Source organism: Schistocerca gregaria, chromosome 5 (assembly GCF_023897955.1).
Source record: "Schistocerca gregaria isolate iqSchGreg1 chromosome 5, iqSchGreg1.2, whole genome shotgun sequence".
Taxonomy (NCBI): Eukaryota; Metazoa; Arthropoda; class Insecta; order Orthoptera; family Acrididae; genus Schistocerca; species Schistocerca gregaria.
The window spans coordinates 414,049,605-414,062,885 of record NC_064924.1 but is presented as its reverse complement, the minus strand read 5'-3'; the positions used below and the strand labels follow the sequence as shown (position 1 = coordinate 414,062,885).

General features: G+C 46.0%; 1 protein-coding gene across 2 annotated transcripts in view; it reads right to left on the bottom strand.

Moving 5' to 3' along the window:
- LOC126272269 (mediator of RNA polymerase II transcription subunit 20) overlaps positions 1-13,281 on the bottom strand; it is a 526,313-nt gene that overhangs the window by 70,435 nt on the left and 442,597 nt on the right. For both annotated transcript variants that reach the window (XM_049975013.1, XM_049975012.1), the window contains exon 3: positions 12,848-13,104. In XM_049975013.1, the coding sequence (XP_049830970.1) occupies positions 12,848-13,104 (257 nt within the window). The remainder of the gene's footprint in view (positions 1-12,847; positions 13,105-13,281) is intronic.

Below are 13,281 nucleotides of genomic sequence, written 5' to 3'. Positions count from 1 at the left end.
CTATTATCTGTCCGAATTACCGCAAGTTCCGAACTAGCGAAGTCCGAATCACAGAAGGTTTGCTATACAGAATCTCTAGAGGCAGAAAACAGTGGCTCCACTGCCGACGCCAGGTCAAAACAATAACAGCCGTAGAACACAGATGCCACGGTGCAGTGGTGTCGTCATTGTTCCCAGTGACACAAACTGTCAGCCGCCAGAGCTTTCAGTCCCCGCCCGTGCCCCAAGTTACGAGGCTATTCTCCGCGCGCCACGCCACGCCACCTTTGCCACCGGCCGTCGCCTAATCCAGTGGCGGTGGTCGCTGTTACCTGCGCGCTCGTCTATCATCGCAGCCACCCTCTGTAAGCTTACTGACCGTCCTGTAATATGATCAAGTGTACCATTCGCCTTCTCCAACTGACAGTCGTAAGAATACAGGTAGCTATTACTGCAACACCTGTGTCGTGATGTTCATTACGAACACAGACGCACATAGCAATAAATTATGAAGGCCTCGGGTTTGAACTCCAGTCAATCCTAGGAATTTTATCTGTACTCATAACTTCTTTTACCACTGGGCCGGCCGAAGTGGCCGAGCGGTTCTAGGCGCTACAGTCTGGAACCGCGCGACCGCTACGGTCGCAGGTTCGAATCCTGCCTCGGGCATGGATGTGTGTGATGTCCGTAGGTTAGTTAGGTTTAAGTAGTTCCAAGTTCTAGGGGACTGATGACCTCAGATGTTGAGTCCCATAGTACTCAGAGACATTTTTTTGCGCAGTGTCAATAAAATGCCTAGAATACCAAATTTTAGGCATTACCTCTCACCATGGCTAACGCAGTGGTCACCGGCCTTCACTCAACGAACAAAAGCAGCGGCATTTGCGTAGAGTTGTCAGAGTTAACAGAGAAACAACACTGCGTGAAATAGCCCCAGAAATCAATGTGGGACGTATGACGAACCTATCCGTCAGGAAAATACTGCGACATTTGGCGTTAATGGGCTATGGCAGCTGACGACCGATGCGAGTGCCTTTGCTAACAGCATGACATCGCCTGCGGCGCCTCTCCTCGCCTCGTGGCAATACCGGTTGTACCCTATACGACTGGAAAACCTTGGCCTAATCAGATGAGTCTCGACTTGAGGTGGTAAGAGGTGATGGTAGGTTCTAGAGTAGACCAGACCCCACGAAGCCATCGATCCAAGTTGTCCACAAGTCACTGTGCAAGCTTGTGGTGATACCATAATGGTGTGGACTGTGTTTATATGGTATGGAATGGGTCCTCTGGTCCAACTGAACCGATCACTGACTTGAAGTGCTTATGTTCGCCTGCAAGGAGACCATTTGCGGCCACTCGTGAGCTCCATGTTTTTATGGACGACAATGCGCCATGTCATCGGGCCACAATTGTTCGCGATTGGTTTGAAGAATATTCTGGACAATTCGGGCGAATGTTGTGGCCACCCCCATCGCCCGACATAAATCCCATCGAACATTAATGGGACATAGTCGAGAGGTCAGTTCGTGCACTAAATCCTACAGCGGCAACACTTCCGCAATTATAGACGGCTGTAGAGGCAGTATGGGTCAATATTTCTAAAGGGGACTTTTCAACAATTTCTTGACTCCATCCCACGTGGAGTTGCTGCACTACGCCGGGCTAAAGAAGGTCCGACACGATACTAGGAGGTATTCGATAACTATTGTCGCCTCAGTGAGTAAGGAGCCACGGAGTATTGTGTTGCCAGTAACAGGATAATGGTTTGGTCGGAAAAGATCAGTGACTTCGGGCGTGGTCTAGTCACTGGCTGTCACTTAAGAAACATATCCAACAGGGACACTTCGATTCCTTCAAAACTGCTAATACTGACAGTTATCGACGTGACCGTGAAGTGCAATGGACAGGGACCGTTGAGCATTACAGAGGGAGGCTACAAAAATCAGCCGAAGAAATCACTAGTTAGTTCGGAAGTGTTACCAGTAGTCCAGTACAATGGTTATTCGTAGGAATCTGAATGCAATGAGTATAAAGTTCGAGCGGTTCCTAATATGTGACACATTTCTGTAGTAAGTGCTAGGCCATACTTGAGGTGACGGAAAGAGCGACCACAGTGGACAATCGATGACTGGAAATGATTTTGATTGATGAATGGCGCTGAATCCCATGGCAATCCGGTGGAAGGGTTTGCCGTGGTAACAAATCGAGAAGTTTCCTAACATCATAATCAGTGCAAGTAGTAAAGTGCGGGGTAGTTGGTGTTACAGTTGGGAGACGATGATTGTATCACAATGACATTCACAGTGTCATAAAGCGGCACATGTGAGGCAATGGTTTCTGAACAATAAGATTCCTAAAATGGAATGACCTGCCCAGAGGCCCGACCTGAACTCAATGGAACACCTTTCGGATGAGTTAGAACAGCGACGTCGACTCCGCTCCAGATCTCAGCGTCCATCATCACTACCTACTCTGGTGCCGGCGCTTGAGGAAGAACGTGCCGACATTCCTCCACAGACATTCAGACATCTCACTGAAAGTGTTGCCAACAGAGTTCAAGCCGTAGTAAAAGCAAAGAGTGGTCACATCTGAAATTAAATGTCCACTAACACAGGTCACGAATCGTTTTATAAAGTGAGTAAAGAGCAAAGCGTACAGCAAGTCCAGAATGCTTTTCCGAAGTATCACCGGTCGAGGAAAACTTCCAGTGTCCAATAAATCGATAATGGAAAAACAAATACCTGTGGTTGCGAGACCACGATGCACATCTTGCAGCGGTTAGACGCGGAATGTCATCCATCAATTACAACTCCCCCCTCCCTCTCCCCCATTACGATGCACCGCCGGTCACAGAGGCCACACTTAATGTAAAAAACCATTCTCCCCATTAATTTATGACTCTCCTGTTTGACTACTATGTTAGTCCATTCTCACCATCCCCAGTCACAGTGCGATACGTTCAGATTAGACATTAGGTCAGGACGTCGCGAGTTAGTTGTCGCGTCAGTGGGCTGCCGCGGCCGGTAATAGGGTCACGGCAGCCGGTGTAACATTGTCGCTCTCCTCTGTCCCTGTCTCCCCAGTGTAGGAGAGATCCCAGCCGCCGCTACAGGAAACGGAGCGCCCTGCCCCGGATGGATTTCCGGGAAGCCTGCTGGAGCAGACGCGCGCGGCATTCGGCCGGCTTCTACGAGTAGGGTACGGGGTGCTGGGATCGCGGCTACAGAATCACTCCCGCTGGACACGTCAGCTCGCGTGACAACAGCGCCGGGGCTTAGCGGACAAACGGCCCGCCGGCCGCTCTATTCCCAGAGCGAATGTAGCCATTCTTCTCCCCGGCACAGCTCTGTCACAATGACGGACTCTCCACAGTTCGCGCAGGCGCCAGTGCATTATGCAGGGCTGTTCTCTCTCTCTCTCTCTCTCTCTCTCTCACACACACACACACACCCACACCCACCCACACACACACACACACAGTGATGGAATACTACTGAATTCTCCGCTCTTTTTGACAATCTATCACTTGCAAGCACTCGGTGTCTAAACCGTCAGGCGGCAAGCTCTTTGTTCATCACCACCCAAGTTCCCACGTAATGAAACACGCTCTGATGAAACATAGCAGACGTTTTCGGCTGCAACATAAAAATGCTTGAAATCACCCGCCCCTTTTCACATGAAGATTTCACTTATTGTGGGTACGTGACATGGTCAGTCGGTGCAGGAAGCGACCTATTAATTTTTACTGTAGTCTTACTATTAAAACTTTTATTTATTTGCCAAGATCGTTATGTTAATAGATTGGTGGGATAATAGATTTTTTTTTGGGGGGGAGGGGGGGGGGGGGCGGGGGCGAAATACTGCCCATCCTGAAGCAATTGAGCTATCTGAATCGAATCACGAGATTAAAATACCTCGGCTCAGCCAACTATAGTTGGAGTCCAGAACGAAGGCGGCCCAGTTTACGCTCATTCTGCGCAGTTACGTCTCGCATACTCCTTCATCCAATGCTTCCAATGGCTCTGAGCACTATGGGACTTAACTTCTGAGGTCATCAGTCCCCTAGAACTACTTATACCTAACTAATCTAAGGACATCAGACACATCCATGCCCGCGGCAGGATACGAACTACTAACATCGCAGTCGCGCGGTTCCAGACTGTAGCGCCTAGAACCGCTCGGTCACACGGCCGGCCCGAAATCCAATGAGCGTTCAGTACTGTACTGAGCGTTCTGCTCTGAATGCCGTAGTTAATGCGAGCATTAAACGTGATCGTAGAGTGTTGTTATCGCTGATGGTGGCGGCAAGTGACACATTCTGCCTAAGTGAGCGAGAGACATATTTTGAAGGATACACCCTTTCTTCAAGTGGAAAGCATGCGCGTACCACAACTGTCGCTTGGAATCGTCAACGATGCCATGACCGTCCGTCCCTCGACATGCGCCGAATGCCATCGTCCGCATAAGACTATAGTTCACACAAAAACATCGATAACATTCAAAATCCACTACCATGACAAAATGCACTTCCAAATTAGTAGTCAATCGTCTGCCAGATCAATATTCCGCACAATTTTCATTTGAGGATTTGTGACGAGAATTTTCTTTTTGTATGTTTTCAGCACTACTATTCTCAAGTCAACCCGGTTCAGTCAACATATTATAAACAACAATTTCATGCGTGTACAATCTGAAACATATTAGCGATTCCAAATTTAATTTTTAAGCACTAAATCTTCCACAAAATTGGCCTTCAGAGTGATTTGACACTATATAAAAGGCAACTTGAATTAAAAGGCACTTTGTAATTATGAGTTACAGCTTGGTTGATATCCTAACGAGGATATTACAGGCACCATTACAGAACAAGCTGCCTCATCTGAAGGGCGGCCAAGTATTGAGAGAGTGGCATCAGAGTATATGCATTCTTGGGCAGTAGTGGTTGCTCTGACAGGATCAAGAGTGTCACTCAAGACGGGACTGTATTTCCTAGGTGCGTGGTGGTGGTGCTGGTGCTGGTGGTGGTTGTACGATGGCAACAACGATGACAGCAGCATTGAGCCGCGCGAGTGGTCGCGTGGTTTGAGGCGCCATGTCACGAATTGCGCGGCCCTCCCGCCGGAGGTTCGAGTCCTCCCTCGGGCATGGGCGTGTGTGTTGTTCTTAGACTATGTTAGTTTAAGTTAGTTTAAGTAGTGTGTAAGTCTAGGAACCGATAACCTCAGCAGTTTGGTTCCTTAGAAATTCACGAACACATTTTCTTGAGCAGCATTGGAGGGAATAAAACACATGACGTTGTTTCTGCTGGAAATTAAGAATATGATAACTTCCCATAACATATTTGTTTGTGCGGCAAATCTCAGCATCACCTCAAACATGTAATCCTGGACGAAACGACATCAAATGCGGTGCACTTATGACAACTTACAGGGTGTTTCAAAATCACCGGTATATTTGAAACGGCAATACAAACTAAACGAGCAGCGACACCGTTTGTTGCAATATGCTTGGGACAACAGTACATTTTCAGGCAGACAAACTTTCGAAATTACAGTAGTTACAATTGTCAACAACAGATGGCGCTGCGGTCTGGGAAACTCTATAGTACGATATTTTCCACATATCCACCATCCGTAGCAATAATATGGCGTAGGCTCTGAATGAAATTACCCGAAACCTTTGACAACGTGTCTGGCGGAATGGCTTCACATGCAGATGAGATGTACTGCTTCAGCTGTTCAATTGTTTCTGGATTCTGGCGGTACACCTGGTCTTTCAAGTGTCCCCACAGAAAGAAGTCACAGGGGTTCATGTCTGGCGAATAGGGAGGCCAATCCACGCCGCTGTATGTTTCGAATAGCCCAAAGCAATCACACGATCATCGAAATATTCACTCAGGAAATTAAAGACGTCGGCCGTGCGATGTGGCCGGGCACCATCTTGCATAAACCACGAGGTGTTCGCAGTGTCGTCTAAGGCAGTTTGTACCGCCACAGATTCACGAAGAATGTCCCGATAGCGTGATGCAGTAATCGTTTCGAATCTGAAAAATGGGCCAATGATCCCTTTGGAAGAAATGGCGGCCCAGACCAGTACTTTTTGAGGATGCAGGGATGATGGGACTGCAACATGGGGCTTTTCGGTTCCCCATATGCGCCAGTTCTGTTTATTGACGAAGCCGTCCAGGTAAAAATAAGCTTCGTCAGTAAACCAAATGCTGTCCACATGCATATCGCCGTCATCAATCCTGTGCACTATATCGTTAGCGAATGTCTCTCGTGCAGCAATGGTAGCGGCGCTGAGGGGTTGCCGCGTTTGAATTTTGTATGGATAGAGGTGTAAACTCTGGCGCATGAGACGATACGTGGACGTTGGCGTCATTTGGACCGCAGCTGCAACACGGCGAACGGAAACCCGAGGCCGCTGTTGGATCACCTGCTGCACTAGCTGCGCGTTGCCCTCTGTGGTTGCCGTAGGCGGTCGCCCTACCTTTCCAGCACGTTCATCCGTCACGTTCCCAGTCCGTTGAAATTTTTCAAACAGATCCTTTATTGTATCGCTTTTCGGTCCTTTGGTTACATTAAACCTCAGTTGAAAACTTCGTCCTGTTGCAACAATACTGTGTTCTAGGCGGTGGAATTCCAACACCAGAAAAATCCTCTGTTCTAAGGAATAAACCATGTTGTCCACAGCACACTTGCACGTTGTGAACAGCACACGCTTACAGCAGAAAGACGATGTACAGAATGGCGCACCCACAGACTGCGTTGTCTTCTATATCTTTCACATCACTTGCAGCGCCATCTGTTGTTGAAAATTGTAACTACTGTAATTTCGAAAGTTTGGCCGCCTGAAAATGTACTGTTGTCCCAAGCATATTGCAACAAACGCTGTATTTCTATCGCTGCTCGTTTAGTTTTTATTGCCGTTTCAAATATACAGGTCATTTTTGAAACACCCTGTATTTTTATTGTTACTCAGTGGTTAGCACGGTATTCGATTAAATCTCTGCTGTTGTATTGATAATACTAGTTATACAACAGCAAGTTAACAGATTTTTTAATTAAAATCACTACGCTGAACCATTTTGACTACATACACTCCTGGAAATTGAAATAAGAACACCGTGAATTCATTGTCCCAGGAAGGGGAAACTTTATTGACACATTCCTGGGGTCAGATACATCACATGATCACACTGACAGAACAACAGGCACATAGACACCGGCAACAGAGCATGCACTGCGTAGGATCCTACGGTCTTGGCGTTCATCCGTGCGTCGCTGCGGTCCGGTCCCAGGTCGACGGGCACGTGCACCTTCCGCCGACCACTGCTGACAACATCGCTGTACTGTGGAGACCTCACGCCCCACGTGTTGAGCAATTCGGTGGTACGTCCACCCGGCCTCCCGCATGACCACTATACGCCCTCGCTCAAAGTCCGTCAACTGCACATAGGTTCACGTCCACGCTGTCGCGGCATGCTACCAGTGTTAAAGACTGCGATGGAGCTCCGTATGCCACGGCAAACTGGCTGACACTGACGGCGGCGCTGCACAAATGCTGCGCAGCTAGCGCCATTCGACGGCCAACACCGCGGTTCCTGGTGTGTCCGCTATGCCGTGCGTGTGATCATTGCTTGTACAGCCCTCTAGCAGTGTCCGGAGCAAGTATGGTGGGTCTGACACACCGGTGTCAATGTGTTCTTTTTTCCATTTCCAGGAGTGTATTATGGATATCAGTAACTAACACAGCCGTCATGGTCAGTTTTTTAAAAAAAAGTCTTGTATTGTAAAGACGTACTATGTTTATTGGTACAGGAAACGTTATAAGCCTTCCCATATTACACAGAAGGGCGGGTAATTTCTAAAGTGGCTTCAATTCAGGGAAATTTCCAAACTTGAGCTTATACAGAGGCGCCGTCGTTACGTTTACAGACGTCGAATGCTTAACAAAAGACGATTATGGTAATGAAATTTAAATTCATGCGAAATAACGTAGCACAGAAACAGAAGTACTCTCGTTAACGGATACCAAATGAAATGAAATTGCTTGCATATAACAACGCAACCAGAAGCTTAACGCCGATTACGCTGCCAAACCTGGGCGCTGTCGCTGAATTATTATCGGGCAGAAAACACTTTCTTCCTTTATTCACGGCGTTACGCAACGTAGTATCTCAGAGTTACATCAAATCCTCAACTTATACTGTTCTCGCCGTAAGTAAATAAGTGTATTTTGATCACTGAAAATGCACTTCAGTCACCACTAAAGGAGTTCCTACTCCTAACAGTAATAATGCCCTAATTTTTCTCTTAATTATATGAATCGTAGGAGCCAGCCAAAAGAGGTTTCGGGAAAATCTCACTATGAATGGTCTCAATTATTGTTTTTTTTTCGTAAAATCTGTGTCTATACCTAGCACTGTTTTTTCATGTCACTTCCCAATTATGTTTTTGTTCGATTTTGTTGTTGTTGTATATAATGAAACGCCGTATGTTTAATTTCTTGTGTGTATCTGCAGCGAAACTAGGCTACTAACTATAGAAAATGTAATTAAATAGCGAGAATAATAATAATAATAATAATAATAATAATATCATAATCGTTGTTTTCTTAGCACTCATGCACCGAACACGCTCACGACCTTCTTTCATTACATATGTTGTCAATATGATGGTATAAGATGCGATGTAAACTGGTATATATGAGATATAAGTTGGCCATTCGAGTCCACATCGCAGCGCGAAAATCCAGAGGTTGTATTACGGTGGCATATCCTCCGCATGTCCTACGCAGCCTAAGATTTGCAACAGTACAGAATACAAAAGAAAAACATGTTTTCATCTGTGCCATGCAAAAAAGGAATAATTCTGTCTCCTACGTGTTCATTTACACCTGTGAGAAACAACAGTGGATCTGCTATTGAAACTTGCGGAACGCTAGTAATTACTTCCACCCAACGAGAAAAAATACCCCTCTCAATGGTAACAGTTCCCAGACTCCTGCAAATAATGTCTGCAAAAGCTTTGCTACAATTATGATATTACAACTAAATTATGCCTGATTAAAGTGCAGTAAATGCACCGGGAGCACCCTTCAGCCAAAGGGAAACATGGGTACAGGACCTACAGATTCGTAAGTATACATTACCTGATCACAGGTAACTCGACAGCCCTGTGTAATGCGGAACAAACCAGTGGATGTCACGATAGGTGGATCCGGCAGTATAAAAGGAGGCGGGGAATATTGTGTTGCCAGTAGAGAGGTTGAAACAGCAGACTAAATTGGTCAGAAGGACACAGTGACTTCGAAAGCCGACTACGCATTGGATGTCGCCTAAGTAACAAATCCATCAGGTCTTAATAAATATTTTTGGAGCAGTGATCAAAAATTTTAAAAAAAATTTCTTTCAAAAATTCAGTCTTGATCAAACCACGTATGCTTCAAGAACACAGGTGACCTGTAATTTAATTTAGAAAGTAGTAGAACCCTTACTAGAGTGACAATAAAATATGACAAAATGCTTATAAGGATAAAAAAACAATAATAAGACTTGTTATACCCACGGCAACCTTCGAAGGTGGTAGGTGGAGCACTCTTATCAGCTGCTGTGATGTCAACTGGTGCCAGCAAGAGACGGCCATACGCTTAAATAAGAAGACGCTCCGCTTACCTCTTCTCCCTCTACCTCACGTCAACGGGTTCACATAAGCGTCAAAACGCTAATAAAGGATTATTATTAAATATTTTGGAGGAGATCGAGATACATGCCCATTAAAAAGTTGAACCGTAAGTGCTTCTCAATGAAAAGTTGGATTTTCGTGAAAAACATTTTTATGATCTCTTTGACGAAATTCTATGTACACGTATGTACTCTTTTGTTCAGAAAATCATAGGACCCAGTTCTATCCATGGCAGAAATGTACTTTAGAACAGTACATAAATATTTATATCACAATTTTAAACTTCCAACTAGAAATAATACGAAATATAACATTTTTAATGAATCAGTTGTATGACATTAAAAAAATGTATGTAATATCATACCACTCTGCAGCTGATCATTCCATTATTACATATATCTCAAGTGCCAAATAATGTTAATATAAGACAAACAGACTGAATCTAGAATATGTGTATACTTGCAGTCAAGTAACAACTCACATATCGATATGATGCCACAATGCCAAAGACCTTCACAACATCGTTGACTTTGAAGCCATTGTGGTAGTACCACCTTAGACCATAGAGGGCACACTGAGTATACATCGTCTGTACAGTTATTTTTAAAGCTTTTAATTGATATTTTATACAATATTTAAGTAGTTCCATGGTTGTTAGAGATATTTTATACGATACTATTTTTATGGTATTATTGTACTTTGTTAGTTTTTTTACGTTTTGACGATTATGTGAACCCGTTTTACACTGATTGGTTGACGTGAGGTAGAGGGAGAAGAGGTAGGTGGAGCACCTTCGTATTTAAGCGTATGCCCGTCTCTTGCTGGCACCAATTGACACCACAGCAGCTGAAAAGAGTGCTCCACCTACCATCTTCGGAGGTTGCCAAGGGTATAACAAGTCTTATTGTATTTTATCGTTATAAGCATTTTGTCATATTTTACTGTCAATCTAGTAAGGTTTATATTACTTTCTAATTTAAATTACAGGTCTCATGATGGTCATGTGATATGACCGAAACCGGCCACCTATGTTCTTGAAGCATACGTGGTGTGACCAAGGCTGAATTTTTGAAAGAAAATTTTTTAAATCCATCACAGATAGCTCAACCCTTCTAAAGCTGTCCAACTCGACTATTGGTGACGTGACTGTGAGGTGGAAACGCGAAGGAGCGACCACAGCTACAGCAACACCAGGCAAACCTCAGATCTCATAAATCTTCGAAACTGAGCCTCTTCAAACACGAAACACTACGACTATCTTGGTCAGAAAAGCAGCCACCATAAGAGCATCAAAAATCTGCCCAAGTTAGAATGCAACAGCTTCGATGAAGTACACTACTGGCCACTAAATTGCTACACCACGAAAATGACGTGCTACAGACGTGGAACTTAACCGACAGGAAGAAGATGCTGTGATATGCAAATGATTAGCTTTTCAGAACATTCACACAAAGTTGGCGCCGGTGGCGACACCTACAACGTGCCGACATGAGGAAAGTTTCCAACCGATTTCTCATACACAAACAGCAGTTGACCGGCGTTGCCTGGTGAAACGTTGTTGTGATGCCTCGTGTAAGGAGGAGAAATGCCTACCATCACGTTTCCGACTTTGATAAAGGTCGGATTGTAGCCTATTGCGATTGCGGTTTATCGTATCGCGACATTGCTGCTCGCGTTGGTCGAGATCCAATGACTGTTAGCATAATATGGAATCTGCGGGTTCAGGAGGGTAATACGGAACGCCGTGCTGCATCCCAACGGCCTCGTGTGGCTAGCAGTCGAGATGGCAGGCATCTTATTCGCATTGCTGTAACACATCGTGCAGCCACGTCTCGATCTCTGAGTAAACAGATGGCGACGCTTGCAAGACAACAACCACCTGCAGGAACAGTTCGACGACGTTTCCAGCAATATGGAATATCAGCTCGGAGACCATGGCTGCGGTTACCCTTGACGCTGCATCACAGACAGGAGCGCCTGCGATGGCGTACTCAACGACGAACCTCGGTGCACGAATAGAAAAACGTCAATTTTTCGGATGAATCCAGGTTCTGTTTACAGCGTCATGATGGTCACATCCGTGCTTGACAACATCGCGGTGAACGCACATTGGAAGCGTGTATTGGTCATCGCCATAATGGCGTATCACCCGGCGTGATGGTTTGGGGTGCCTCTGGTTACACGTGACGGTCACCTCTTGCTCACATTGACGGCACATTGGACAGTGGACGTTACATTTCAGATGTATCACGACCCGCGGCTCTACCCCTCATTCTATCCCTGCGAAACCCTACATTTCAGCAGGATAATGCACGACCGCAAGTTGTAGGCCCTGTACGGGCCTTTCTAGTTACAGAAATGTTCGACTGCTGCCTTCGAAGGCACATTCTCCGGATCTCTCACCAATTGAAAACGTCTGGTCAATGGTGGCCGAACAACTCGCTCGTCACAATACGCCAGTCACTACTCTTGATGAACTGTGTCATCGTGTTGAAGCTGCATGGGCAACTGTACCTGTACACGCCATCCAAGCTGTGTTTGACTCAATGGCCAGGCGTATCAAGCCGGTTATTACGGCCAGAGATGGTTGTTCTGGGTACCGATTTCTCAGGATCTATGGACCCAAATTGCGTGAAAATGTAATCACATCTAAGTTCTGGTTTAAATGGCTCTGAGCACTATGGGACTTAACATCTGTCATCAGTCTCCTAGAACTTAGAACTACTTAAACCTAACTAACCTAAGGACATCACACACATCCATGCCCGAGGCAGGATTCGAACCTGCGACCGCAGCGGTCGCGCGGCTCCAGACTGTAGCGCCTAGAACCGCTCGGCCACTGCGGCCGGCGTCTCAAGGTCAAGCAGACCTGCCAACTGCAGGGGAGCGAAACCTGGAGTGTGATGAATAAAACACCAGAAACTAGAATAGTGTATGACAGGTTGTAGAGATTCTAGGATACATTAAAACTAGGGAGTTCTTTTTCTGAAACACCCTGTATTACTCTTATTTAGATCGCAGGGCAGTAGTGAATTTTTCGGACTCTTCAATGCGATGGTTGAGGAATGGGATACTCCTAAACTCTAGTTATCCTTTGTAATAAAATGTATGGTTGTTTAGAGCCAACGACAAGCCGCTGTACCCAAGAGCAGTTGGCAAGCAAGCAGACGGCGTTTGCTCACCTCGACAAGCACGCCCTTGAAGTTCTGGCTCATGGTGACGGTGCCCAGCTTGACGAGGAAGTCGGCGAGCTCGAAGCGCGGACCCTTGGACTCGATCTTGGTCTGCTTCTTGGTGTAGACGGAGGTCATCTTGAGCATGAGCAGGTCGAACAGCGAGTCGGCGAGCAGGGTCACCGTCTTGCTGCCCGTCTCCAGGACGGAGAACACGGAGGCCGGGTGCTCGCTGTTGTGCAGCACGTGCACGGTGCGCTGCGGGCCTGCGGAACACAACCACCCACATTACATACCAAACAGGACGGCGCCCACAAACAACATTCTGCTACCTTTCATGGTTCCGCGCCACAAGCGGTACTAACGGAGCACCTATAGTATCACTATTGTCCATTTTTCAAAAAAAATCTTTATTACAAATTTATAATAATTATGCAATCTTA